The sequence below is a fragment of the Platalea leucorodia genome (genome assembly GCF_965183815.1).
Source record: "Platalea leucorodia genome assembly, chromosome: 4".
Lineage (NCBI taxonomy): Eukaryota > Metazoa > Chordata > Aves > Pelecaniformes > Threskiornithidae > Platalea > Platalea leucorodia.
In genome coordinates, this window is record NC_138826.1 from 41956707 (window position 1) to 41983635 (window position 26929).

At 47.9% G+C, this 26929-nt stretch overlaps 2 protein-coding genes across 6 annotated transcripts in view; both read right to left on the reverse strand.

Moving 5' to 3' along the window:
* Window positions 1-1096: 1096 nt before the first annotated feature.
* On the reverse strand, window positions 1097-22873 carry ERLIN1 (ER lipid raft associated 1; the record flags this gene model as incomplete). Of its 4 annotated transcripts, XM_082308989.1 has the most annotated exons (12): window positions 1097-3389; window positions 4674-4897; window positions 5094-5173; window positions 5485-5574; window positions 6100-6191; window positions 7249-7307; window positions 12554-12627; window positions 13818-13943; window positions 14858-14919; window positions 20820-20866; window positions 21401-21482; window positions 22761-22873. In XM_082308989.1, 11 exons carry the CDS (start codon window positions 22871-22873, stop codon window positions 4679-4681), a joined length of 1044 nt encoding a protein of 347 aa, XP_082165115.1. In that variant the 3' UTR covers window positions 1097-3389; window positions 4674-4678. The 4 variants fall into 4 exon arrangements, with proteins under 4 accessions (XP_082165115.1, XP_082165114.1, XP_082165116.1 ...); XM_082308988.1 differs by having other exon boundaries at window positions 1097-4897; XM_082308990.1 differs by lacking the exon at window positions 22761-22873 and adding an exon at window positions 21614-21698 and having other exon boundaries at window positions 1097-4897.
* CHUK (component of inhibitor of nuclear factor kappa B kinase complex) overlaps window positions 22769-26929 on the reverse strand; it is a 32861-nt gene continuing 28700 nt past the window's right edge. The window contains exons 20-21 of one of the 2 annotated variants that reach the window (XM_082308986.1): window positions 26152-26251; window positions 22769-22884 (exon numbers count right to left, since the gene is read on the reverse strand). In XM_082308986.1, the coding sequence (XP_082165112.1) occupies window positions 22870-22884; window positions 26152-26251 (115 nt within the window). In that variant the 3' untranslated portion in view covers window positions 22769-22869. Of the gene's footprint in view, window positions 22885-24063; window positions 24200-26151; window positions 26252-26929 lie in introns of those variants that run through there. The other variant, XM_082308985.1, reaches the window with a different exon arrangement.

Sequence of the window (26929 nt, forward strand, 5' to 3'; positions counted from 1 at the left end):
AACAGGGCAGGAGGAGCGCTGCACCGCGGGACCATGCCCTGGGGCCACTGCCCCAGCTGGGGACAGTCACAGGGTCTCACCAGGGGCTTTGGCAGGTCCAAGCCGGGCTTGGCCTCCCCGCTGGGCTTTTATCTCTGAAGTTATCACTTGAGTTACTGTTCTCCTGAAAGGGAATTTCCTGGGAGCCTTTTTACTGCAGACATTAACTTATGACCCTTATGTGACCATTTTGAGCCATTTGTTGTGAAACCAGGCCTCCCCATTTTTGATATAATTTAGGTTGAAGGCTTTTATACCAATAAAGACTGAGGGTAGTGGTGTCACGAGGTGTCTCTCGGCAGAAGGGGGCAGCACAGGCAGCACAGCAGGAGGGTGGCAGCAGGCAGGGAGCTGCCTGGGGCTCAGGGTGGATCTCATATGGGTGGAGCCAGGGGAGAGAAAGGTTTGAGCTGAGCTCCTAAATCCTGTGCCAGAGCCATGGGGGCCAAACGGCAGTGCCTCCTGCCAGCCACAAGGAGTGAGGCTGTCACAGGGGCTGCAGGATGCTCCAGGGAGTCCCTGTGATGCCCTGGCACACAGCACTGCAGGCCTCCAGCCCCAGCTGCCAAAACAGCCCCCAGGCTCACTCTGTGACCAAAGACTGGCCACTGTGACTCCCACCACCAGCTCAGCTCCCATCATCCTGGTCCAAGACAAGCATTCATGCTTGCAGGCCACATTGGTGCTCAGGGACCAGCATGCAGTCCCCAAGGACACCACTCATGCATAGTGGCCACGCCTGCTTGGGAAACGCTCCCGCACTGGCCGCGTATGAGCAACAGGGCAGCTCAGGTGGGGGCTCAAGGGCCAGGAGGGCTCATCTCCCACCACAAGCTTCAGAGGATGAAACACAGCAGGACTGTAAGTGCTGCCCCGGCTGCTCAGCACCATCCTGCGGTTTTCTTTGAGCTCAGGCTGCTCATGGGGCTCCTAGGGTGACAGTCACTGCAGCTGGCGACATGCAAGTAGATGCAGTGTTACTGCAGGGTGAGGAATATGTCCCCCCTCCAGGTGCCTACCGTGACACCAGCCCTAGGACACACAAAGGCACCAGGGAAATGGTAACAAAATAGTTTTATTCTGCTTTATCAAAAGAACTTAACACTGTGCATGTAAACTTCAACATATGTATCGTGTTTACTTAAAGGTGTGGATCCACTGGCAGACCCCTTCGGTCACATGAGCACACAGGCCTTTTGAATGGAGAGAAAAACCAGTTCAAACCCACATTCCTGGTTGCACTCGTGTTCCTGCTCTGCAGCTCCCAGCTCAGAGAGACTGGGATGTTAAAGCCATGGTGATTCCCTCCTCTTGCATACCTACTCAGGCTTCTGAAGCAGTGTCTGGGGAAGCAGAGGGATGGAGGAGGCTTTTGCAGAAGGCACTGAGCATCATGCACACATTACTGCAGGACTTCAAACTGCAGGAGCATCCCCAGGTGTCACTCAGACCACACGGGTAGGAGGTGGCTGATGCATACCCAACCAGAGCAGGATGACATTTAGCTAGAGTGCTAGCCACTAATGACAAAGCCATGCATCCACCTGGACGGCTGCAGGGAGGGCCAGCAAGGCTCAGATCCAAAGGGAAGTAGCCCTTCCAGCGGCCTGGAAGGCTTTCCTGCTCCCTGCAAGGGGATCTTGCTCTGATCACTGCAGGAGAGCTGTGAGCTGCCTGGTTATTGCTTCTACTGGTTCCCCTCGTGCCCTTGCTTCTTGTCATCTCCAGGCTGGCAGAACCTACGGTATCCAACTAGTCTGATGCCCAGGGATTGATGCCAGCACTGGGTAGTGCCAAACTCCAGTGAGTACCACATGGAGACAAGTCTACATCTCCTCCAGGAGTGTTTCTGTTCTAAAAAGCCTGCCTTTGTCTCAAAATTCAACCAAAGTGGCTGCTGCAAACCAACAACACCGAGGAGGTGGAGGGTCAAAGATCTGCAACTGCACTGGCTCCTCAAAGCCTTTCCCACAGGAGAAATGGGACCTTGCAAGTCAAACTACTTCCAGGAGACATTTCAAAAACCACAGCTACGAAATACTCTGCTATTCTCTCTTTGCCCTGGTACCCTTTCCTTGGGGAGGGTACTGCAGCATCTAATGGGGCTAATGCTGTGCCTGCCCACTCCTCTCCTGCCATCAGCCATGGGTTTCAGCTCTGCCCTGCCTGCTGGCTGAGCTGCCTTCCAGCATGACATGCAGACATCCTTCCTGCTCCTCTGCCCACCGGTGTCCTTCTAAGACTGCTCTTCACCAGGAGGGCACTGTTTGCCTGAGCCTTTGTCAGGTGAAGGCATGAAGACATGAGCCCCGGCATGCAAAAGCTAGGCTTGGTGCTCCCCAGGCTGGGATCTGCAAGGCACATGGCTGTGCCACAAGCCCTGTCCACCAGGTGTGTACAGCGAAAACTGGAGAAACCTCTCCTCCTGGCAACAGCAGTACCCTTGCTCTCATCCTCAGAGCACGAGGAAGCATGCTCGCCCACAACCTGGAAGCCAGGACTGGTGCTCAGCACCTTCAGCTGGCCTCTCACTGGGGCAGGGTCCTGGTCCCTGGCTCCTGCCATGGCTGGGTTTGAAGAGGAGCTGGTATCCTGGAACAGAGCATCAACTTGGGAGTATGCAGACAGATGGAGGAAAAGAAAGACCACCTGACACTGCTGCAAAGTCCCACAGTCATGTGTTACCCAAGCTGGCCGGCAGCAGGAGAGGCAGGGTTAATGCACCCCTGCTCTGCCCCAGAGATGGAGGGGGGATGCATCCAGGGGGATGCTCCAGCCAGGGCAGGAGCTGAGACAGCATAAGGCACTGTATGTTACCAACCTTCCTTGAGGAGAGATACTACCATCCTCCGAGTCAAGCCACACAGGATAGGAGAGCAGCACTGGAAAGCTAGAAGCCTACACAACTCATTTGGGGAAATCATTAGCAGAGGTGAAGTTCAGGCTGTTTGTTTTGGGTTGAATGTTTCACCAAAGCAAAAGCTAAGCATGTTCCTCCCCTTGCCATGAGGCTGCAGATGGTGCCAGGGACAGAAGATCTCAACACCAGCACCAACGAGCCCCTCAGCACCAACCGGCCAAGTGCCCAGAGTGTCACCACCAACCGGCCCATCCAGTGAACCGCACCAGGACTGAGTGCTACACCTGGCTCCACCCGGGGGGACAGGAAAGCAGGATGAAGGTACAGATATCCCAGGCTAGCAGAGGAGAGGCAGTCTCTGAACATGCAGTGGGTTCAGAAGCAGGCAGTGCTACCAGCTGGGGAATGGTGTTCCAGCTCAAGCTCTTTCCAGTTGCTTCTCCAGCCATTGTCTTCTGGGATCGTTGCAAAACACAATGAGAAACAGGTCCTAGAAACAAGCACGTCCTCACAGGCAAAGGGGAGGACAGAGGAAAAGAGGAAAGCAGATTGTACCAGCGGATTTTTCCCCCTGAGTACATCTCTTTCTCTCACCCTGCAGTGGCATGCTGGGAGCAAGTGTTGGATATATTACAACACACACCAGGAGAAAAGATCATCCTGCCAGCACCACTCCTGAGTCAAAAGCCCTGCAACACATCAAAGCCTGGCCAGTGATGAGAGGACCAGTGACAGACTCCCCACTGTAGCTGCTCAAGGACACACAAGGCAGGTCCCACTTCTTCTTGGAGAGGTGGATTTTGCACAAGGGAGCAGTGATGCCTCTCCTACTTTGCAGCAGAGGTGTCAAACATCTGTAGAGCAGGGTCCCTTCACTCTTCTCTTCCCCTTCACTTTGCCAGCAAGGCAGATCAGTGGAAATTCAGCCCCATTTCCCTGGTGAAAAGACCTACAGGGAGGCTGGGGTCTGAGCAAAGATTTCCCAGCTCTGTTCCCAACCAGCTGCTCGGAGGTGCTCCATGCACTCTGAAATCTGGTTTAAGGTGCAAGGTGAGACCCAGCCACCCAGCTGAAATGTACTACAGTCAGTCATGGGCAGCCAACATGAAGCTCTTGCTTGAAGAGGGGGAGTTAGAGAAGCCCGTTAGAGATTGCTTGCTCTGAGTTGTTACCTAGTGCCACTGCCTACAGGAAAGAAGATTATGGCTATGCAGATCCTATTCAAATAACCTATTCCACACCAAACCACTCCTCGCCAGGCCTCGTCCTGAGCAGGAACACACAGCCTCCACTGGCCAAGGAGAGCCCACTCCACTGGAGTCCTTGAGGAGAGTTAGATAGCACCGGTAGAAACCGGCCTCAGAGTCCACAAAGCAAAGCTTCATTGGCAGGACGAAGGAAACCTCTTCACTCGGCCTCAGAGAGGAGCACTGGGGAATGACCAGTGTGCAGCAACACAGCATTCAAAGCCACTTCTCCTACCTCCAGAGTAATGCTTGCTAAATAATTGCACCTACTGCAGAAGACTTTCCTGGTGTCTGTCTTTTAATATTCCAGTATAGGTATGTTAGTACAGGATTATCCCTCATTTGGAAGCACCAATTTAATAGGGGAAGAAACGGAAGAGGCAGAGCACTTGCAATGTGTTGCTAGCAGAAAGTCAACCCAACTGCCACCTATACACAAGATGTCCACGCATGCGCTGCATCCGCCCCACCAGTACAGGGCAACATCCCCATTCACAGCTGTTGAGCTATACCAGATATCTTTCTACCTCTGTCAGCCAGTGCTTTCCTTTGCTCTGAGGTGGCTTTCTCCAGAGGTCTCCGGGGCCTCCTGTGAAGGAAGGCTGGTTTCTTGGGCAGTCCTCAGATTGGCTGGCTGGAAGGCACAGGAATCCAGAAACACATTGGGGATGCGGTCACCAAAATACAGCTTGCTGTTTGCAGCTATCGCTTGGTATTTCATTAGTTCCAGATACTCGGGGGTAAGTTTCAGCTACAAAAAGAGAAACCAGAGACTGTAAGAGACAACCTTCTGGCCCCACATCATTAGATTTCATCTCAGGCAGCTGCTTCCTGGGATGTGGGCTGTTAAATCAAGTGTTTTTCCAGTGCTGCCCACCTGAACCTAATCCCCTGTGCAGAGGAAAAGGCTAAGAAAGTCCTCTTCTGATCAGCTTTCAAGTGCTCACCTTGTTAGAATCAGCCAGCTTCTGAGCAGTGTAGTACTCTGCATCAGCTTTTGCCTTCTCTCTTGCCAGGAATGCAGCATCTAACACACCAACAGAAGGAGGACAGGAAAACCATTAGCAAGTGAACAGCCCTATCACATCGAGCACTTGAGCCTTTGTCCCATGGGGATGAGCTGACCCCTGTGCCCAGGACCCATGTACCTGCACTTCTGGCTTCTTGGAGAGGTGCCTGCAAAGGGGAGGAATGATCCCAGTGCACAACCTTGCACTACTGCACCCTTTATTATTTTTGCAGGATGGCAATGCCTATCAGCTCAGTTCTGAGGTCCCTCTACCTGCCACCACCCTTAGCTGGAACATGACCCCAGCAGCACGCTAGCACCACAGTTACCTTCAATCTCAGAAATTCGCTTCTCCGTTTCCTTCTCCATAATCTTCTGTTGATAGTGAATCCTCGCCACTTGAGCAGCCTTCTCTGCCTCTGCAATCAGACATTCACTTCTCAGGGCTTGACCATCAGCACTATGAGCCCAGCACCTGGTTGCAGAATCTGCCACACAAGTAATTCGCTCTCTGCTGCCTCCCTTTCTGCTTGGATCCTACAGTCCCAGTTTGTACTCCAAGCAATAGTTACAGAAAGAAAACACAGTGCTGATATTTCTAGAGTTGCACTGGCTGACATCCCTTTTACAAGTGTGATTCCCCCGGCACAGGGACGTTTGGCTTCAAGACCAAGCACTTTTTCTGGCAGAACTGTTACCTCTTGGCCTGCTGTAACAGAAGCCCCACTGTAGAACAGAGGTGTTTGCTGCTCTGCTACTATGGGGAGGGAAGTGGGACGTAGGTATAGCAGCACAAACATTCATATTTTCTAAATGACTGTTGGTGCAGCCTGGCCATGCTTCCTTCAGGGAGCTGTCAGCGATGCAAGACAACGTCCTACCCCGGCTTACTGGGGGATGTAGGAATGGAAATTCAGTCTGGCCCCTCCCAACTGGTGACATACCAATGAGTGCTTTCTTCCGGTCTGTCTCTGCCTCCTTCTCTACTACCTTCTGCTTCTGGGCTGCGATCAGCAGCTTGGTCTTCTCAGCCTCCCTGCAGGGTAAGAAATGTTATCACAGGGAAACAGAGCTGGGGAGCAGCTCTGCAAACCGGGGCATGAGAGGCCAGGGGGACAAGCCGACCAGTTGCCAGTATCATGTCCTCACAGCCATGAGGACTTCTTCAGCTGTATGAGCACATGCGTAGCCAGCAGGTCAAAGGAAGGGATGATTCTCCCTCTCTATTTGGCACTGGTGAGGCCACATCTGGATACTATATATAGTTTGAAGCCCTGAGAACGACGAGCGAGTCCAGTGCAGGGCTACTGCAGATGTGGGGTGGAAGCCAGGGCATATGAGGAGAGGCTGTGGGAGCTGGGCTTGCTCAGATGGAGACAAGGAGGTGAAGGGGGACCCAATGGCATCTCCGCCTGCCCAAAAGGGTCCCACAGATGCCAGGGATGGACTCTGCTTGGAGGGGCACAGTGAGAGCCCCAGAGGCACCAGCACACCTGCAGCATGGGAAACTCCATCTGGCCCCAAGGAAACAGCTCTTCCCCGTGCGTGTGGGCTGTCCCTGGGACGGGGCTCCAAGCAGTGGGGGATCCCCATCCCTGGGGATGCCCCGACTCTCTTGGACATGGCCCCCAGTGACCTGCTGCAGCTGTGGCATTGGCCCTGCTTTGGGAAAGGGCTTGGACAGGAGATCTCCACAGGTACGTATCAGACTAAAATCTGTCTGCAATTCTTTGAGTTTGCTGGAGGGGAGCTTATGGGCGAGACATCAAGACCCGGGAGCCCTGAATTCAGTTTATGAGTCTTCTACATGTTTTCTATAGCACATCAGTGTCCCCTCTACATAAAGGAGCAGGAACATGGCCTTGATATGGGCTCTGTACACGCTAACAACCACCTTTGTGAAGGGCTGAAAGGCTTCAAGGCAAAAAAGCTATGGAAATAGAGAAACAGAATGCACAAGTGCACCTAGCCAAGCACATGCTGCCTAGAGCACACCTCTCACCTTCTGAGAACCATGTAAGAGCTTTTCATAGCATTATACCTGTGCTGGACACTCAAAAGCAATGCATACACTTTTATGTAAAGCTACTCACATTAGCTCAAAATTTCTTCGGATGGCTTCTGGGATTTTGGGTTTTGTAACACGCACAGCCTATAAAAAAAAAAAAGTGAGTGCCTTTTAAATTAAACATTTTGATGCGAGCTGCATAACTAAGAAATATCTTTGCAAAACCAGTTGTAGCGCTCTGGACATTTCCACATTGATCCAAGACCACACAGAATGGTTCCCAATCCTCTTGTACAACACAGCTGAGTACAGCCACTCTTACAGAGGTGCCTTACATTTGTATTTCCTGTCTTTGCACCTTTTATGGAACCTAAGTGATCAAGCAAGGCCTGTGGACTCTTAAAGAGGTCCACCACCTTTGTTAGAAGCAGCTTAGTTCTCCACCCCAAAGACTCTCCAAACATCACCAGACAACACTTCTCAAAGTACTGCTCAAGAAAGGGGCTCACAAACCCAATGAAATTAAATTGCAGGAGCGAGACCTGCAAAACAGAGGCAGGGCTACAAGCTCAGAAATGGATTTCCCAGGAGAAAAGCTTGCAAAAGTGACAACACAATGAGAGGCACAGTAGCGAAGACAGGGGAGAGCAACAGGGCATGGGTGGCAGCTGAGAACTGCTGTTATTTGCAACTGCGGATCATCAAAAGTGATGTGCATGGCGATGCTGACGCTACCACTCAGGTACATGCCAGCGACAGCTGTTAAGGTGCTCTGCAGAGGACTCTCTCGAAATATGAGGGAAACACCTCCAGAGACAGGACCAGGAGCTGCTGGTCAGCTGCTCAGCTGGCATTTTGTGTGGCTCATTACTGAGCTTTGGGAGATGCGGATTTGACAGTCCATGGCTGTACAATTGCTTCACAGCCCTCCTGCTCCACCTCCACTGTAGTTCTAGTGCTGAACCTGTTGCCTCTCTCTGGGGTCAGTAATTCTGTAAAGAACCGAGATGCTTCCACAGAGGAGAATGAGATGCAGACGTGTCCAGGCACATCTTCGTATGCAGTGCGAAAAGGGAACCGTTTCCATGTTACAGGCACCCTGGCCCTGGCAAACACACCTTGCCTGGGGAGAAGGAGCCAGCCTGTCATCAAGGCAGGACACTCAGGAATCACAGAATGGTTTGGGGTGGAAGGGATCTTCCAAGATCATCCAGTCCAACCCCCTCCCGCCATGGGCGGGGACATCTTCCACTAGATCAGGCAGCTCAAAGCCCCATCCAACCTGACCTTGAGCACTTTCAGTGATGGGGCATCCACAGCTTCTCTGGGCAACCTGTTCCAGTGTCTCACCACCCTCATTGTAAAACATTTCTTCCTTATATCCAATCTAAACCTACCCTCTTTCAGTTCAAAACCATTGTCCCTTGTCCTGTCACTACGGTCCTTGGTAAAAAGCCCTCTTCATACATTGAAAGGCCACAGTAAGGTCTGCCTGGAATCTTCTCTTCTCCAGGCTGAACCACCCCAACTCTGCTGCTTCTCTGAACAAGCAAAGAAAGCAGATTTATGGGACATCAGACCAGAACATCCTTCAGTGAAAGGATTTTTCTAAGCTCCTACCAAGTCCCTAGAAAGGTACCGCACGCAGAAAGCTCACCGCACCAGCCACTGCAGGGTACGCAGGGGGATATACTTTCTACCTCCATAATACCCCCTGCACCAAAACAAAGACCAGTCTCCAGAAGCATGGCTTTTCCAACACGGGCAAAGATTCGTCTGTAATCAGGAAAGCTCACAGTCTTTGAAAATCTCCACTAGCTGCTTCTTTTTCAAGCCAATGGCTCAATCTATTTAATGGTGAAATCTACTTAAATCTACTAAATGGAAACACTACTGTGCACTGTCAACATTGTTAATAGTAAAATGTATATAATAATAAAATAATAATAATAATAAAAGGCATTGGGTGATGTTGGGACTAACTAGCTGAGTAACAGCTTTGCAAAAAAGAGCATGAAGAAATCAGCAGACAAGCTGACTATATGACAGCATCTTTTCCCTGTGGCCACAAAGTCCAGCCACATCCTGAGCTGCACTGGCAAAAGCTCAGCAGCAGGCTGAAGGCAATGTTTATTCCAGTGTGGGGAACCCAGTATAAAGGATACCAACAAACCAGAAAGTGCAGTTGAAAGCCACTGAGATGGCAATGTAAACACTGCAAAGAATGGGAATACGCTGACAGTACGGTACTTCTGCTCTCCTGTTGATCCCCCTCCTTTATATAGGTGTGACATTTGCCTATTTCCAGTTATTAGGGACCTCCCTTGACCACTGCCACCTTTCAAAGATAAGTGAGTGGCTTCACGATGGTGCGGGCCAGCAACTCAGCACCCTGAGATGCATCCCACCTGGTTCCACAGACTTGTGTGTGTGTCCATCTGCTCAGGTGTCCTCTACTGTGGGTAACGCTTCACCTCTGCAGACTCTGCTGCTAGGGTAAGGAATAGGGAGGTCCAAGGGCAGACCTTGCCAGAAAGAAGCCAAAGAAGGTGTTGAGTACTTCAACTTTTTCCATGTCCTTGGTCACTATGTCCCCTGCCCCACAGCTTCCTTAGCCCTCCTTTTGCTGTGAATGCACCTCAGAAGCCCTCTGTGTTGTCCTACACAGCCATCATTAGGTCCAAGCCTAGCTGAGCTTTGGTTTTCCTAACTCTGTCCCTGCCCTCTCTGTTCAACTAGCTTTATTCCTCCCAGCTCATCTATCCCTACTCCACCTTTTGTGACCTTCCTTTCCTTTTCATTCCTTTTCAGCTCAGTCAGGAGCTGCTTGTTCATCCACACCGTCCTTCTGTCTCACCTGCTTGACTTTCCACACTTTAGGGTGTCCTTAGCAATGACGTGGGGCCTCCTGGCCTCCTTTGCTGACCATGGCAGTCTTCCATGGGACACTGCCAAGCACATCTTGCACAAACTGAGTTCTGTTCTCCTTAAGCCCAGGCCCGTAGTTCTCCTGGTTCACCTCGCTCCTCCAAGAACCTTCAACTCACCACCTTACAGCTGCTACAGCTCACACTGCTACCAGACTTCACCTCTCAACCAGTTCTTCGTTGTTTCTAAAAGGTCCACCAGAGCGTCTCCCTGAGTCAGCTTTGCTCATCACTGCCAAAACCTGTGTTCAACACCCTTCAGAAACATCCAGCATGGCTTGCACCTAGCCTTATTGCCCTTCCAGTGGACACTGAGGTGGTCAGAAACCCCCATGAGTACTAGGGTCTGTGATCATGAGGCTTCCTCTGGTCTTGTACAGGCAGCTTTACCTACTTCATCTTACTAACTGTGTGGTCTGCAGCAGCCAAGGACCACATGGTCCTCCATGTTACTCCGATTCTTACCTATATTGACTCTTATCTAAGCTCTTCATCATCTATCCCAAAGTGAAGATCCACATGATTTGAGCCAGTCTTTTGCAGGCAGCACAACCTTGCTGCCTCACCTTCTCAGCCTGTCCTCCCTTGAGCGTCTGTACCCATCCACAGCAGCACTGCATTCACGTGAGCTATCCCACCAGGCCCTCGGACTGCAAACGCGCATGGATTTCCAGTTTCTCAAGTTTGTTTCCCAGGATGTGTGTGTTTCTGTCCAGACACTTGAGACAAGCCCCAGGATGAGCTGCATTCACAGGGAAAGTGCAGGAGCCTCCCCTACGACACTGTCTCTAGACACTTCTTATCATCCACTGGCCTCCACTTCTCTTCAGGCTGTGGCCACCATTCCAGTTAGGAAAGAATGGTTTGCATAAGGCAACTTGGAGGACTTGCGAAGGCTTCATATACACTAGTTTTAATAAACCTAGAAATAAATGCTGTTAATTCCCTCTAACAGCATCTTTTCAATAACGAGTTGTTTTCTGTGTCACTTCTTTCAAAAATGAATTGTCAGTGATCTCTGAAGTATTCATGAGTGCAAATACTCTCCTCAAAAGGAAAGCGTTATGCCCAAATACAGAATTATTTCCCTTAGAGCTCACAAAACAATTCAATTCTGGGTACAGTTAAGTTAATCTGGGTTACACAGCTGCATGTGGAGAGTTTATAGAAAGCTCAGCTCCTCACCAAAGGAGCAGGGTATTTCCTGACAACAGACACAGCAACATGGCAGAGTTGTATGCTGAGGCATAATTTTACTGGAGACAAAGGTGCAGCTCTGTTTTGAAAGGGAACAATAGGAACACGAGGGCAGGATAACATTGTCTCTTAAGTAATAGAGATGAATCACTTTCCTCACTAGTTATGGAACCTCTTCAAACTGCTGGTCCAGTGAGCTCAGTCTGGGCTGACGCAGGCAGGCTATCCTTCAACTTTTGACCAACAGTGAAGATTGGGCATGCCAAATTGAGATGGCATAGCGTACACTGAAGATCAGATTTAGATCCGTAGTTAACACCTCCCAGCAAAGAGCTGTGAGCTTTGCTTACGCCCTTCCATACCGCGAGATCAAAAAGGGCCTTTACATTACGACAATAATTGTGATCGATGATGAATTTTTGTAGGAAATCTCGCTGCGATCTACAGTGCAAATTAACTTGGGTATTTGGAAGAGTGGTGCTGTCTCAACTTCTTTGTGATAAGACACTGCCTGTGGTTCACCCTCATAAAAACAGAGCAAGCCTATGCACAAATGAGCTGCAAAGCAGAACAGTATTTATCGTAGCATTTCACATGCTGTCAACAGGAGGCCTTCCCTCCCTGCATGCAGCCAGCCAGCATAGCTAAATCTGGCAACAAGAACGGCAAAACAGATTTGGTCTCGCTGTTCCCTACAGTGGAAACCTCCAGAGTTTTCCATCTTAGCCCTTGTGAGCCTAAGTTATATTTTTCCCAGTTGGTTGCCCTGAACTTCAACATGCCAAAAAGCCAGTATGTCCCATAGCCCAGCTAAGGTTAAACATGAGTTTCTAACATTAAGTATAAGCAGAAAATCACTTGAGATATAACATCTTTCTCTATCTCTGGTACAAGCACAGAAAAGATGAAGATCTCTTCTTTTGCAATTACCTGTAGGAACTGCACTGGCACACTGGAACATCCAGTTCTGCAGGGGTGCCAAAGGTAGTTTAAAGAAAAACATTTTCTTGCTCTTCACAAATTAAATCCAATACCTGCAGGTTTGTGGCCTAAAAGGTCCTTTTCTCTATCCTGCAGGTCTTCCCCTAACACAAACCTGGCGTTTAGAAGTGGTCACTGTCATATGGACAGTCTTCAACTGACAAACCTCAACTCAACTATTTCACGTTATGTGGAAAATTGAAGCAAGAAACCTCATTAATCTAGTGAAAGGTGAGCAAATTAGAGGTGGAAAAAAGAATAATCTTTGTTAGGGAATGAACCTACCTGGATAGTGAGACCTGGTGCCATGACATTGAGATCTTTCTGCAGGGCCAACTTCAGATTCTCATCTATCTGATCTGTGTTTGGAGGACAAGAGAGAGAGACCACTTAGCTTATCATAATTTCTCCTACAGCTTGTGTGGCAGAGTCAGCTGGCCTTGAAGAGCAGGTATCTCTATGGTGCAAGATAAAGATGCTTTTTGAGTTCATTCAGTACATTGTTTCTCTTCCTATACCCCCTGGAAAACGTTCCCGAGAGGAGAGCCACATGCTAGTGTCTCTAGAAAGGTTCAGCTATTGATGAACTCATGGTATCTGAGCTGAGGGCAAACAGCTTTCAGCATCTCAGCAAGAAAAAGCACCCAGAGCCTGCAGCAGAAGTCTATCCCTTCCTAGCCAGAGCCACACCAGCCCTGCTGCCAGCAGCAAGCTCTGCCTTAAGTCTCTAGGGACCTGCAGGATCCAGTACTTGCTACTGAAAAAAATGCATTTTGGCACTTCCAAGCTCCAGGAAGATCTTTCCACAGAAATGGCCCGTTATGAAGGGATTAAGCTGCACGTGGTACCAGGAAACTCCTCTCTGACTATGGATATTTGGCAAGTCTGAGTACAGCAGTCAAAGACTGACAGTCTCTTAATGTTAAAACTCTGACAACCTTTTATCTTCCATAAACCTATTTCCCCCTGCTCTGCCACTCAAGAAGGAACTTGATGCTGTTATGTCTTTGGGGGCACAGGTAGGTACCAAGAAGCAGAACATCAAATTTGCTAATTCCTGAACCACTGCTACCCACTTCTGAAAAAAATAGAGCATTGCAATGAACTGAGAGCATGTCCCTTCCAGCTCTGACTTGCTAAAACCAGCCAGAAGGAAGCTTTTTAAGTAAAAAAAGTCAATTCAGCAACAGAACAGGGGCCTAAAAGTAGACGTAGACAAGACAAAACCATCATCATAGCGAAGGCAATGGGCACAACTGCATGCACAAGAGCGGAGTGGCTACTTTGTGCATCCAGAATTCAGTCCTAAGTGGAAAAGGACTGAAATCAAATTCCCGCATGCAGTTGCGGAAAGACAAAGAAATCTGAATCATTAAAGAGTAAAGCTACACAGGAAGTGACATATGGATATATAAGGAGCTGGATTCTAGACTGCAACTCCAGCACAGAGGCTGTTTGCTCACAGGAGCCTGCTGTAACACATTCCACAGCAGAACAGGGAGATTACACAGCCCCTGGTGGGTGCATCCACCAGCTGCCATCCACTTACCAAACAGCTCAATGTATACTTCCTGCAGGGTATGGGCACTGCAGAACTGATTCAGCTCATGATGAATTTTATTGAAGATCAAGGTCTTATCGTAGTCTGCAGTGTAGTTTCTCACAATATCATACACTGAGGAAGTAAGAGAATTATCACAGGTCACCACTGACATGTTCTGCTTTCTGCAATGCCATAACCGCGAAACAACAGCTCAGGGTATTAGGACAGTAGCGCAGCACTGGGACAGGTGGGTGGGGAATCTCCATCCTTGGGAGTTTTCAGGACTTGGCTGGACAAAGACACAGCTGCCCTGCCCAGCTGTTTGTGAGAAGCCTGATGTGAGTGGGAGGGAGGTTAGAGGAGAAACTTGCAGAGATGCCCTCCACCAGTACTGCTGGGATTATATGACTTCAAAGAGCAGATATACTGCATGGTCCTGTTTTATGATATGCATAAACAAATGAAACAGTAAAGCCTGTGCAGGACCTGCATGCAGAGGAACAGATATGACTATAAAGCGAAAACAAGTATCATTCCCACAACTGTAACATGAATTCACCCTTCAATGCCTCAGTAATGCTAGCATTTTGCATTAAGCTATGCTGCTGGGGAAAAAAAAAAAAAAAAAAAAAAGCTGTGTGGGTCTTTGGTTTGGGAGCTGGTGAAATAAGAAAGTAAGAGGCTCCTACGCAGGCTTTGCTTTTGTAATTTTCCCAGGAGCTGAACTGGCAAGCACCCAGGGCCTTTGTCCCATGTATTTAGTTTGACAGGTGGTCTCCCCTTCAGCAACAAGAAATAGGACTGCTTGAGCACCCGTCACGTTTCTAAATGTACAGGGGAGAAGCAATCCTAGAATTTATTTTCATCTTTGCAAATCTGTGGCTTTTTGAAAAGCTTGCAGACGCATGCATGAAACCAAGTGCTACGGTACTGGGAAGCGTAAGGATAACAAGACACAGAAAATAGAAGTCTTGCAAACCAAGACAGAGCAGCTACAGGAGTGAAGACAGTCACAGCACTGCTTGTTGAAACAGGACGGGAAATACCTGCATATGGTGCCAATTTATTCACAACTTCTATTCGGTCGATGTAGATCATAACACCACCACTGTAAGTGAAAAAGAGAATTCATGAATTATTACTGCAACTGTTAACAGTGGTCCATATTTAAAGCAAAGTTGTCTTTTTCCCTCTTTTACTAAATTCTACTAAATTTACCTGGAACAATTCTGACTTCTTGAGCATTTTGCAATTAGATGGCAGCAAACCCCAGCTTCGTAGACTGGTTCCTCTCTCTGCACAAATCAAAAGCATGCTCCAGCAAGTCTGCAAAGCACTTTCACTTCACTTTGTCATCTCCCACTTAGCCAGCAAAAGGAAAACGTTTCTGAATAGGAATGTAGCTGCAACTATCAGAAAGGGGGAGTCCAGCACAACAAAGGGAAGGCAACAAGGACAGCAGATGACACCTGCAAGCAGCAGGGCAGACACAAACTGCAGACACACCACAGCTCTTCCAGGCAGCAAATACATTTTTAATAGAAAAGCCCTTAAAGTTCATGCATTTACTAACTCCAGCAGGAACCTGACAAGGCCCCTGTTAGAAAGGAAGAAAGAAAGCACATAACAGACTTTTAATTCACATTCCCTACATCAATGTCACGTTGCAAACAGCTCTCCAGTAACACAGCAACTGTGCACACACGCCCAGGCATGTGCACTGTCAAGAAGCTCCAGACACCTCATCAGAAGAAGCCTGCAGGCAGTCCTCTCCCCAAGGGATCACATGCTGCCGGACTGGCAGAGAAAAGAGGGAACCGGAGGTAGGGCTTGATCCCAGCCTCTGATCTTACTGATGTGGCTTTCAGCAGGTCATGCCCATCCCTGGGTACCTGTGGCACCAGGGAAAAGCACAAACTCTACAGTGAAGAAAAAAACCTTCATTTTCAACAGCTCTTAAGTCTCTTGAGAGTGTATTTTTAAAGCATTCTTGCAATTTTGTCCTCAGGGCAAAGGCAAACCATAAACAAGATGCTTTAGCAGAAACTGTTTAGAGACAGCTGATTCCCAGAAGCAGACCTTGTACATTTCCAAATTTAGTCTCTGTGGTGTTTTAACTCAAATGTATCCCCCATGACAAACTCAGTTCTTATTTTATGAATCTTAATCTCTGGCAGTTGAAAGCTAAGTCTGCAGAAAAATCACGTGAACTTGCCCGTGTCTGTGCTCTTTTAGAAAAGGTCTCTCAGGCACAGCCTGCGTTTGCTCTGCAAACCTGCCTGCTTCGTGGCAAGCTATGAGGTAAAAACATTGGTGATGGACTGAACTTGCCTGCTAGAAGGGACAAGTCAGCAGAAAAGATATTTGTGGCTAAAGAGAGACTTCTTTCCCAGTGAGATACTACTATTAAGAGTATTAATCTCTTTTTCACTCAAGATTTCTCTTTAGACCATGGTCATTCTTGCTGGCTCTCTCTTAAAAAATGTTACTATTATTTTTAAATAAGATAGGCTTATGGATCCTTTTTAGGTACGTCAGGCTGCACAAGCAGTTATAATGGCATGGTATATGTGTTTTTCTCCATCTCATCTGTTCTGCACTCTAACTCTCCCACCACATCCAATAAAATGACTATTTATCATTGCAAGTGATGTCCAACAGCATTCCTCATGACCTTCTGAATCTGCTTTCATCCTCCTGATTTGTCCCAGTCACCTTATGAAATCTTCACCAGGACACAGAAACTCAGCTACCATCTTGGGGTATCTTATCTTCTAGATATCCTGGTGAGGAACCAAAGCAGAGCACACGGGCTTCTTCCACCAGGATCTCCTCCACTGCACATCCTTATGTTTGGGTCCTTTTGGCATTTCAATTTTATGGGGATGTTAGTAGGAAAAAGGGAGCACCTGAGACAATCTGCCTCCTATGCAGGACTCATCCGCAGCCCCTCATCATCTCACATGCAAGAAAGGCTGGCACTTCAGACCAGAGAGGACTGCCTGTCTGACTCAACCAATGCTATCCACAGCAACCCTGCCAAGGACCTCAATCAGCGTGGGTCAACAGGGTGGGGCATAAGTGAATTACATCAGTCCTGTTGGTCAGGCAATGGCTTCGAGGAAACAGGTGCCACTCAGAGCCCAAATACACTGGCCACCTATTTCCCCACTGAGGGCTTAAGGTTAAATCAAGCCTACAAAGCACTTACACTGCGTTTTCCATCCATCCATCCATCCAGCTGATGGACCACCCTCATTTCACATTGTGCAGTGGGGATGGTCCTCTGGACCTCGCTGCTGTAAACCCAGGAGCCAAACTGAACTGTAACACTCTGATCTTAAAGTGAGCATCTCAGACAAGACCTCCTCTCAAACAGCTTGGTCCAGTAGATGTTAGTGAACTCCTGGGGTGCAGAAGATACTGCCCTGGGCAGTTTTGGGATGGTTGCTCTGGCAGAGCATCATGCACTGATTCACACACATTGTTGACCTGAACTCTACAAATCCTCTCATCATCCACAACGGGTTTACTTGCCCTTTGGCACCTATGACTTAAAAGCTGGCTCAGACAGCACTCTTTCCATTCTTACAAGCCACTACCACTCTCAAAACATCCTCGTTTGCCAAAGCCTGCTTCTTGCCAGATGCAAGGCAGGGTGACTCCCACAGGGAGACTTCCAGTGCTTGCAACTCTCCATTGCAGTTTCTGCAGCCTCACACTGGCATTTGCAGCCTCTGTAAGGGCTACTGGCACTCCCCAGGATCCTCGCTGCAGAGCTGCTCATGAGGCTAGGCGGAGCAGCACTGAGTTGAGCAGGCTCTTTGGTCGGGGAGAGAGGAACAAGAAGAAATCCATAGGAAGTCTGAAAGGATGATCGACACATAGACTGCATGCACCTGGGAGAAGTTTAAGCATAACTAGGCAGCAATACTGCCTAACTTTGCCTAACTTTACAGGACCATGGTGAAAGCGTACAGAGGACTAACATACACTAGCAGACATTTCAGTAGACCTTAGAAAGCCTCATACATTTCAAGATTTTAGCTTATGCCAGGCCAGGAGAAGACAACAGAAAAACTGAAGGATGTTGCCATAAAAAAGGGGCTGTAAAAAAAGGCAAAGGTTTAACGCTTATTGCTAGAGGTGACCACAAACAAGACCAGACCAGGTTAGGCAATCAGAGCATGTAAAGGTCAGATCTGGTCTGTCTAGAGATACAAGGATTAATGCAATACATCCACTTGCAATATTCATAACATTTTTCCACATGACTGGCTAACAAATGGGGATCTGTCCCAGAACAGCATTCCTTCAGTGCTCCCTTTGCATTCCTGCCAACAATCTGCAGCACAAGCACAAGACAACTCTTGCACCTTTGCAAATAAACATCTAATGCAAGAGCAATATTACTGCTTGGCATCCTGGCTATTTACTGTTTCTTGGCATTGTAAAAACCTGTACAATATTTAGCATGATTCTTTCCAGTTAAGTTTATTAAAAAAAAAAGCTACTTACGTAATTCTCTCATGCCATATTTGCACAACACAGTTTTCAACCCATTTATTATATTCCATAATTAATATACTCGTGAGTATATTAATTCTCGATTAATTCTTCAAGTTAGTCCTTTGGAATACTTTGCTGTTCTAAAACCAGTTTATTGAACTGATTTTCCATCAGTTTTTTGATATCAGCAGACCTGCCGTGAGGAAACTGCTGAACTTTCCAATGAACTGTGCACACGTTTTGTTGTTGAGGAAAGGTAGAAATCTCAGACACCAGAGGCAATTCACAGCTTAGAGCAGATACATATTCTACCTGCTGCAAGGAAATAGTTTTCGTCTCTGGGGTGACAGCTGGTTTATGAAAACAATCATCTGGTGACAAAGTATTTTAAAATCTGTATTTAATATATTCATTTAATGCTGTCAAGTATAAATGGGACAGCTAAGGCAGAAATTGGGGATGGGACACCCACACAGTCATTCAGAAGCTTCCTAATGTAGATGAGGATACAGGGAACAGGAATATGAATATGGTGGAAGGGAAACCTAGCCTTTAAAGTCTGATGGTTTAATATACAACTACAGAAATTTAAATTGATTAGGATCTATTATTGTAATGAACTTTGAAACGGGATAGTGAAATTTCAGATTTGATCCATTTGTTATTTACAAGCTAATGTTTTATTATGGAAATGTGGATTCAAAGCTTTGGCATGGAGCAGCTGCAGACTTTGATTCCAAATGCAGCAAAAGGCTTCTGGAGTAACACCTTAAAAATGGACAGGGCTACTGGGACCTTTGGTCTAATGTGGTCTTAGTCAATTATTAACTAAGAACTGCTTCACCAGCTGTTTGGTGTTTTAAAGCATGTTTATTACCTGTAACTTCACAACCACCTGCATTGCACAACTGAATCCTGCGATGTTGAAACATAATAGGAACTTAATGAACTAACTATATAGAATTAAACAGAAAACTTAGCTCCTAAATCACAGACGCACAGAATGGCTGAGGCTGGCAGGGACCTCTGGAGGTCATCTTGTCCAGCCTCCCTGCTCAGGCAGGGTCAAAGCAGCACAGTTTAATTTTGACTGTGTTAGCATCTCTAATGTGGTTAAACTTCAGTGGAAAGCTTTGCTTGGTCTGTTCAGAAGGCTTGCAAGATAGCAAGACACCATCCTTGGCCTAGAGGTGCGATGCTGTTTTACAACATCCAGCAGGTGAAGCATTACTCCTATTTATGCTACTTAGGAGCTAAAAGTTGCCATTAAACGCATCGCTGAAACTCTGCTCTGATAACTTATTTTTAACTGTGCCATTTAAAAGATACTGATATAGAACATAGTAAGTCTTACTCCTCCTTCCTACAATTACTTTTCGCTTGACCTGAAGACTCTTCACTTGACCACAAAGCCCTGGCTGCAGCACTGAACACTAGCACTATTTACGAACACTCCTGAAAGAGGTTTGAGATCTAAACTAAAACCAGCTAGGGCCCACGAGAACTGTGTGTTAATATTTAAGCCCAAGTGATGTCTGACGAGTTGCTATAGAAATAATTCCAAGAACTCATTTCAATAAGGGCTAAACCAGATCAAAATTAACTCTGCCTCATTAATGTTGCCACTAACGTTCAACTTTTAATTTCAACATGGTTGTTCTGTGTCATTCAAGTCATACTGGCTTTTTCTTTTTTAAACAGAAATATTGTTGAGTACCCTAAAGCTAAAAGACAAGGAGAATCACCAGTTTCATTTTTATCCTGAAGAAACAGATTCAGTCGTCACTTCAACTTGTGAATGAACCAACACAACAAGATCTGCAACCCAGCTCAACTAGTCCTCTCGTTCTGTTACTGCTCTGCTTGTTAACATTATACAGATCTGTAGTGACAAAAGCATCAGCTTAATTATGAAGCAGGCAGGTGCCACCCATGCATAAGATTATTCTTTCTCACTCTCTCTGTATCAGGTGAAATGTCAATTCCAAAAATGCCCAAACAATTCTAGGAGACTCATTTTCTTGAGCTGTGTTTGAAATGAATCATGTCCCATCAGGAGGAATCCCATTCACCATTTACTTCTGCCCACTGCTGGGGTCAATACAAGATTCAGACTAGAAATACTGCAAAGCAGAGGGCAGACCAAAGCACGAGCAATGGGCTATCAGAGTAATCGAGGGAAGAAACCAAGAAAAATCAAAAGGATATCACTATAAATGCAAATACCCTCTGAACATTAATTTCAATGAAAGCAAGAGCACTCCCTCTCATACCTCCTGCTCTATTATTTCCTAGTGTGATATATGTGTGTACTTTTGGGACTAATTTTAGGGTATGTGTCTTCACTAGCTGCAAATTACATGATAGAGTGCATCTGCTCATCATGAGAAGAATCATAGAATCATTAAGGTTGGAAAAGACCGTTAAGATCATTGAGTCCAACTGTTAACCTATCACTGCCAAGTCCACCACTAAATGAAATACAAAGGAAAAACATACCTTGTCCCACAAGGCACATTTTTCACTTCATCAGTCTGCAACGTGGTCTGAAATAAGAAAAACAACCGGTGCTCACAAAACCTCCCCATTCTTCAGGAAGATCATGCTGTGCCCAGACTCTCACAACCATTACACAGGAACATGGAGCCAAAAATATGTCCTCTGCCTCCCTCCTGACTTTTGCAGGTGTGGGCAGAAGACAGACTTCTTTTCAACTTGCCTTTTGGGAGACAGAAAGGCAGCTGTGCTCATTTCCCTACTCTCAGCTCCTGCAGCACTGAGGCCTGCAGTTCTCCTGGGAAACAACTGGGGCCACAAACACAGACTGTCCTCCCAAGACATCTGTTCCAAGCAACACACATGCATATTGCGGAGATTCCACCAAAAGGACAAGTCCCACTGCACAGCTAGGTCTCGCACCTAAAGCAGAGGGAACCAAGGGCTTCCTAGGAGCTACTGCTCTGACTACCACATTACTGAGCCCCTCTGCGAACACCAGTTGCCCAAGTCACCCCCATCCAGCGATCTCCCTACCGACATCTGCTCCCACTCACCCTCTTCCAAGATGAGAAGATACTAACCTGCACGGATTTGAATGTGGTAATAAACGGGAGCATGATGTGGTAACCTGGTCCACTCGGACTAGTTAACAATGCACCACCCCTACAGAGAGACAGAAAAATGGGGAGAAGGCTCAAGCAACTGGAAAATAGTAAGTGCTGTCTTTGAGAGCAAGCAAGTCCATTCAAACTGCCAGGGGTCACAGCTGTGGTAGCACAAATTACATTACTCACCTGCATCAAATTTGCCACCAATTCCCCTACAAAAGGGTCGACTGCATATGCTACTTGCCTGCTGCAACTCGACAATCATTTGCTTCAGTCCTGTAAGCAATTAACTTTTAGAGAAGGCAGATATTACTAAATTCTTCCATCATTGCAACACTGCACAGAGCTTCAAGAACACAGATTTTCTTCTCTAAATAGTGCACTGGTAACCATGGAAAAATCCAGCGGTTGATGCGATACCACCAATTTGGATTTCCACAAGGCATTTGGCACAGTCCCTTACCCGAAGCACAAAGATAACCCGCAGTCTTTTGTGGGGACTGGGAGGTGGTTAAAAGACAGGAGACAGAGAAGAGCTCTAAATGGTCAATCCTCATAGTGCAGTAAGGTCTCCTGCAGCATCCCGCAAGGGGCAATACTGTTGAAACCACTCGTAATTAAAGGAAAGAGCAGTGCAAAGGAAACTGGCCCATGGTGGTGAGTGCAAAGTGCAGAAGAGACAGGACAGAAATACAGCAAAAAACGCAGAAAGGCTGGTACTGAATTTCTCTGTTCCTTCTTCATTCAAATTTGAAGCAAAATCTAGTCAAGACATGGCATTTAGTGACTGTGACCACTCACTGTTATGGACTGACAATGCGTTGCTCTACAGATGTTATTCAGGGCAGCTATGAGCCCCAGGTGAAACTCTGCCCAGAGCCAGGGAGAAGACCCATTCTGAAGCAACAACTAAGTAGGTACTCTGGCTGGCTGACAGCCTTGGGACAGAGGTGAGAGTCCTTGATGTAAGAGGGAGAGATCAACCAACGTTAAAAGACCGGATGGATCAAGAGCTTTGGTCCTCTAAGCTTTGAAATCCAAATTGTGACCCAGAAAAGGGAAGGAAGGAGAGGGAGGAAAAGTAGCTGAGGATTCAGAAAGACCAAAACTCATAACAGTTCTGCACAGAGGCAGGCTATCCAGGTCCACATTGTTTCTGGTACAAGAGAGCTGAAACAACATGGTTTGCCCACCTCGGGGCAAAACCTGGAGGGAAACACAGGAGAGAGCAATCACCTCCCAGGTGATGTGGGGCCAGGGATGAATCCCTGCTGAGAGAGAGAAACTCAGGGAAGGCTACAGAAGCCATCAAGGTACTAGCAGGGAACAGTACCTGTAATACACAGCCAGGTGACCCTCCTCAACCTTGTGGATGGAGGAGTACAGGAAGAAGACGAGGAGTCCTGTGGCAGCTGCAACTACGGCTCCAGCCTGGGCCATGGTCATCCTCGCATCACCTGCAGGACAGAAAGCGTTACCACCCCGCACAGCATGTCGCCTGGACGATGGGACGCTGTTTATCCGTGGTCTGCGTGAAGATCTTGGCTCTCTCTCCTCTCTCACAGTGTCTCCGCCCCTTTTCCAACAACAAAACCTTCTCAGCTTTTGGACCAAAAGGCCAGGGAATATCCTCAAGGCACTCAGCAGACCTCGCCCTGCAGCAGGGTGCCGTTACCCCCTCACGCTAATTTCAGCGGGCACAACGCCACCACCAAAGGCGCACGGCGACCTTCGGCTGAGGAAACCCCCGGCGCTGGAGGCAGGGTGCGGGCACACTCGCTGCACCGGGGCCGGCAGCCGCCCTGCGAGGGCATCAGTGGACCGCAGGCTGCTCCCCGGCCCGGGCGGGCCCGCCGGCGGCCCCCGCACCTCAGGCCGCTTCGTGGGCGGGGACGGCTCCCGGCGGGGAGCCCCCGCCCTGCCCCAGGAGCCGCGCACACCCGGGCCGGGGCCGGGGGCCGAGGGCCCCGCCGCCGCCGCCGGCCCGGGCCCGGCCCACCCCCCGCTCCGTACCTGCCGCCGCCTCCTGCCCACGTGCGGCCGAAGCCCCGCTCCCGCCCCGCCGCGCACGCGCGCCGCCACGGCCCCCCGCGACTGCGCGGGGCAGGCGGGGGGAGGGAGCGCGCCGCCCGGCGCCTACCGATGGCGTCACGACGCGCGGGGCCGCCGCCGCCCTGTTGCCCGGCAACGGCCCGAGGGAGAGGGCCCGCAGCCAGGGAGCACTGCGAGCCTTTCCACAGCATTTATTGCAGTTAATTCTATTTAAAATATATATAATCTATACATTCATATTACACACGTGAGCAGTCGTGACAAGCGGCGAGAGGGCCGCGGCGGAGGAGCAGCAGGGCCCCAGGCCTGAGGCAGCCGCAACCTTTGGTTCTCCTCCCTTTCTTTCCAGGAAAGGTTCTGCGGGGCCGTGGCCCTCAGCACCGGCTCCCCCGGGACACGTATGGCCGGCGGCCCCCACAGGGCAGGTGAAGGCAGGCCGCATCTCCAACAAGCAGGTTACTTGTTTAGTTGAAAGCCCAACTAGGCAACAGCCTAGTGTTACAGAACACACTGTTTGTTACTGCCAATGGTATATCTGCGACCGACCACCACCTTTGTAATCAGCTCCACTAAGGTTTAAAAATGACAAGGTGATTGATCGACCAGTCCCCTCCAGCTCGTCACATCGAAGGCTGCCAAGCCACCTCTCAGCACGCAGGCACTTTGCAGATAGCAGCACGTCAGCTCCTTTGGCTATTTCAGCCAGCTCCAATCAAAACTCTGAAAGAAGAAGCAAGGAAACTACTGAAGTACAGGAAACTGCTACTGAACGTGCATTTCCAAGGTGGTGACCAAAGGACGCTCAGTATTCAGTATCTCTCTCTTCTCAAAGGATCATGTTGATCTAACAACTGAAAAGTAATCTCACAATTTCACGACTCAGTTTGCCGCCGATAGAAAATCCCCCACACTTATTGCAGTACTCAGGCACGTCACAGACTGTACTCGCCTTGGAAATTACATTTTGCATCTGCACAAAACCCACCACCTGCATTCCTAGCGCACCATGGGATACATTGGTAGTGCAAGCACACAAATGAAAAAGAAAGAAAGACTTCAAGTCAAATGTATGCAAGAAGAGAGAAAAGGTTCTTATAATTATTCATTCTTTTTTCCTCCGTTTTTTCCCAAGTGAATTGAAGAGGACAAATCCCATTTTCTGCTGCTTTCCTGTTGCCTAACTTCTGTTCCCTGATGCAAGGAAAAGGGTAAAGAAACCAAACATAACAAAACAGGTGCTGATCTGCAGGGTGTGATTCCACAACAATGAATAATCTTTCTGGGCTAAAACATGCCAGAGACAGATGCTGCAGCTTGGAATGAGACAGGGGAGATGACCGAGACATGGATGATTAACAGGTAAGAAGCCAGTCATATGGCTTCTCACTCATCTCCAGCCATAGCAAGGAGACAAGACAGGAGAGAAGACTGTATTACACAACTTGATACCAACCCTGTCGGAACTGAACAAAGACAAACAAAGCATGCATCAACCAATGGATGAAGACCACGATATGCATAATTAAGGATGTTTTCCCCACTAACATAATTACTACTAATCAGTAGCTAATTTCATTTCCCCATTCATATTGCTCAATCCCTTGCTATTACAGTGTCATCTGCAACTCCCACTAGTAAGTTTTCATTTCACCATCCCAAATAACTGAGTAACTCCAGTAAACTCTCAGTTCACTGTTTACTATTATTCATAAACATTATAATTCATAAACATTTTAATGTTCTAAGAGCTCCATTTCATCAACCACCTCCATTTCCCCAACCCTCTCTTCCTTGTTATTTCAGCAGTTACAACTGGTAAACAGCTTCAACTTTTTTATCTCATGAGGACGGAAGTTATCCATAAGGAGAACTTTAAGAAGCTTTTGAAAATTCAGGTTACAGCATATCAGTGGATCTTTGACTTCTTTACAGGACTCCAATAAATTTGTGAGACAACCTCACGCTAACAGAAGCGTGACTCTTCTCCATTATAAACAGGTCAATCTACATGCCTAATTGTCCTTTTCTCATTATATTTATACAGGTGCTTCTATGATACAGCCTCTAAAATCAGCTGAGAGCCTCTTCTAAAAGACCGGTGGTGCTCTTCATTCTTCTGCTAACCAGGCTCTTTTGAGCAGTAATGTACTGGCCTCAATTAGTAGTTCAGGAACAGAGTTTTACACTGCGTCAGAACGTCTGGGTGATCATTATTCACTTTTGTCATTTCTTGCTATTTCAAATACCGATTTGTGCAAAGAACCTTCTTAGGACTCTCTAAAGCCCCACTTCTGCCATAAGGAGAGCTTCAGTTAATGATTAGGAAAGGGCTCTGGAAATGGAGAACCCTGCCCACTCCAGTGCAGGGACACAAATGAGGACTCTCCAGTTGAGAATGCAACCGGCATTCACAGCAAGTTCTACCAGCCAGAGGGTCCCACAGAACAGGCCACTCCGCCACACAGACCACTCAGCTGACACTAGCACCAAGTGCTATCTTCCATAAGGACTGGCATGCTAGTGGAGCCCAGGAGGGATGACAGACATCACATGCCAGCCACAGAAATTCACATAATCACAAATGACCCTATTTAAGGTGTTCTCCACACCCCCAGAGGACCCTGCTGTGGCTCTTAAAAATCAGGTCCTCAGGGATACATCAACAGACTTACCGTCATGCTGTTGTCCTGCTCCTGTCTCGCCTCCTGCAAAATACTGCTAAAGAGTTCGAGGTAATTCAGATTCTCTTCTATCACATGGACAAAATTTTCCCTGCAGGGAAGGCATAAAATGACAGATTTAAAATACAAAGTAATACCAACATCAAAAGTCTCTGCACTGAGGAAAAAAACAAAAAAACAAAAAACAACCCCAAAAACTGATTTATAGGAGTTCTCTGCAATTGTAGGAGCTACCTTGTGGGGCACAAAATCATTCCTTGAGGTGGCAACCTGCAGATCCCCACTCTGGAATTGTGGATTTGCTCTCCTTTCCTACAGAGGAACTGCACAAACCACACTGAAACTCAGCCTTAACAGAACCTAGGAAGTGAGCTGAGTATGAGGGGCCTGAAATCACTGCCTGCTCCCCATAAAGTCTACATCTCTTGACTCTTTGTACGGTGCCTCGTACAGTGAAGTCACGGTTCGAAGAGGAGCTCTAAGGCGATCCAAAGGCATCTTGCTCAGGAAAGCACCTATTAAAAGGGGATCACCCCCCATTATTCAGAGGCGAAAATTGCCCGCCCTGCAGTAGCAGACAGAAAAGAGGAAGCAGAAAAAGTTGCTCAGGATTTCAGAAAAATCAACTGACTTCCAGTGAAAGACTGGTTAGCAGATGTGTATTTTCAGAACCTAGGTATTTCCCTGACCACCCAAAAAGAGATCGCCAAATGGTTTGATGCCGATGTTCACAACCCCTGCCCCAGCGCCCACAAAACCAGCACTGCTG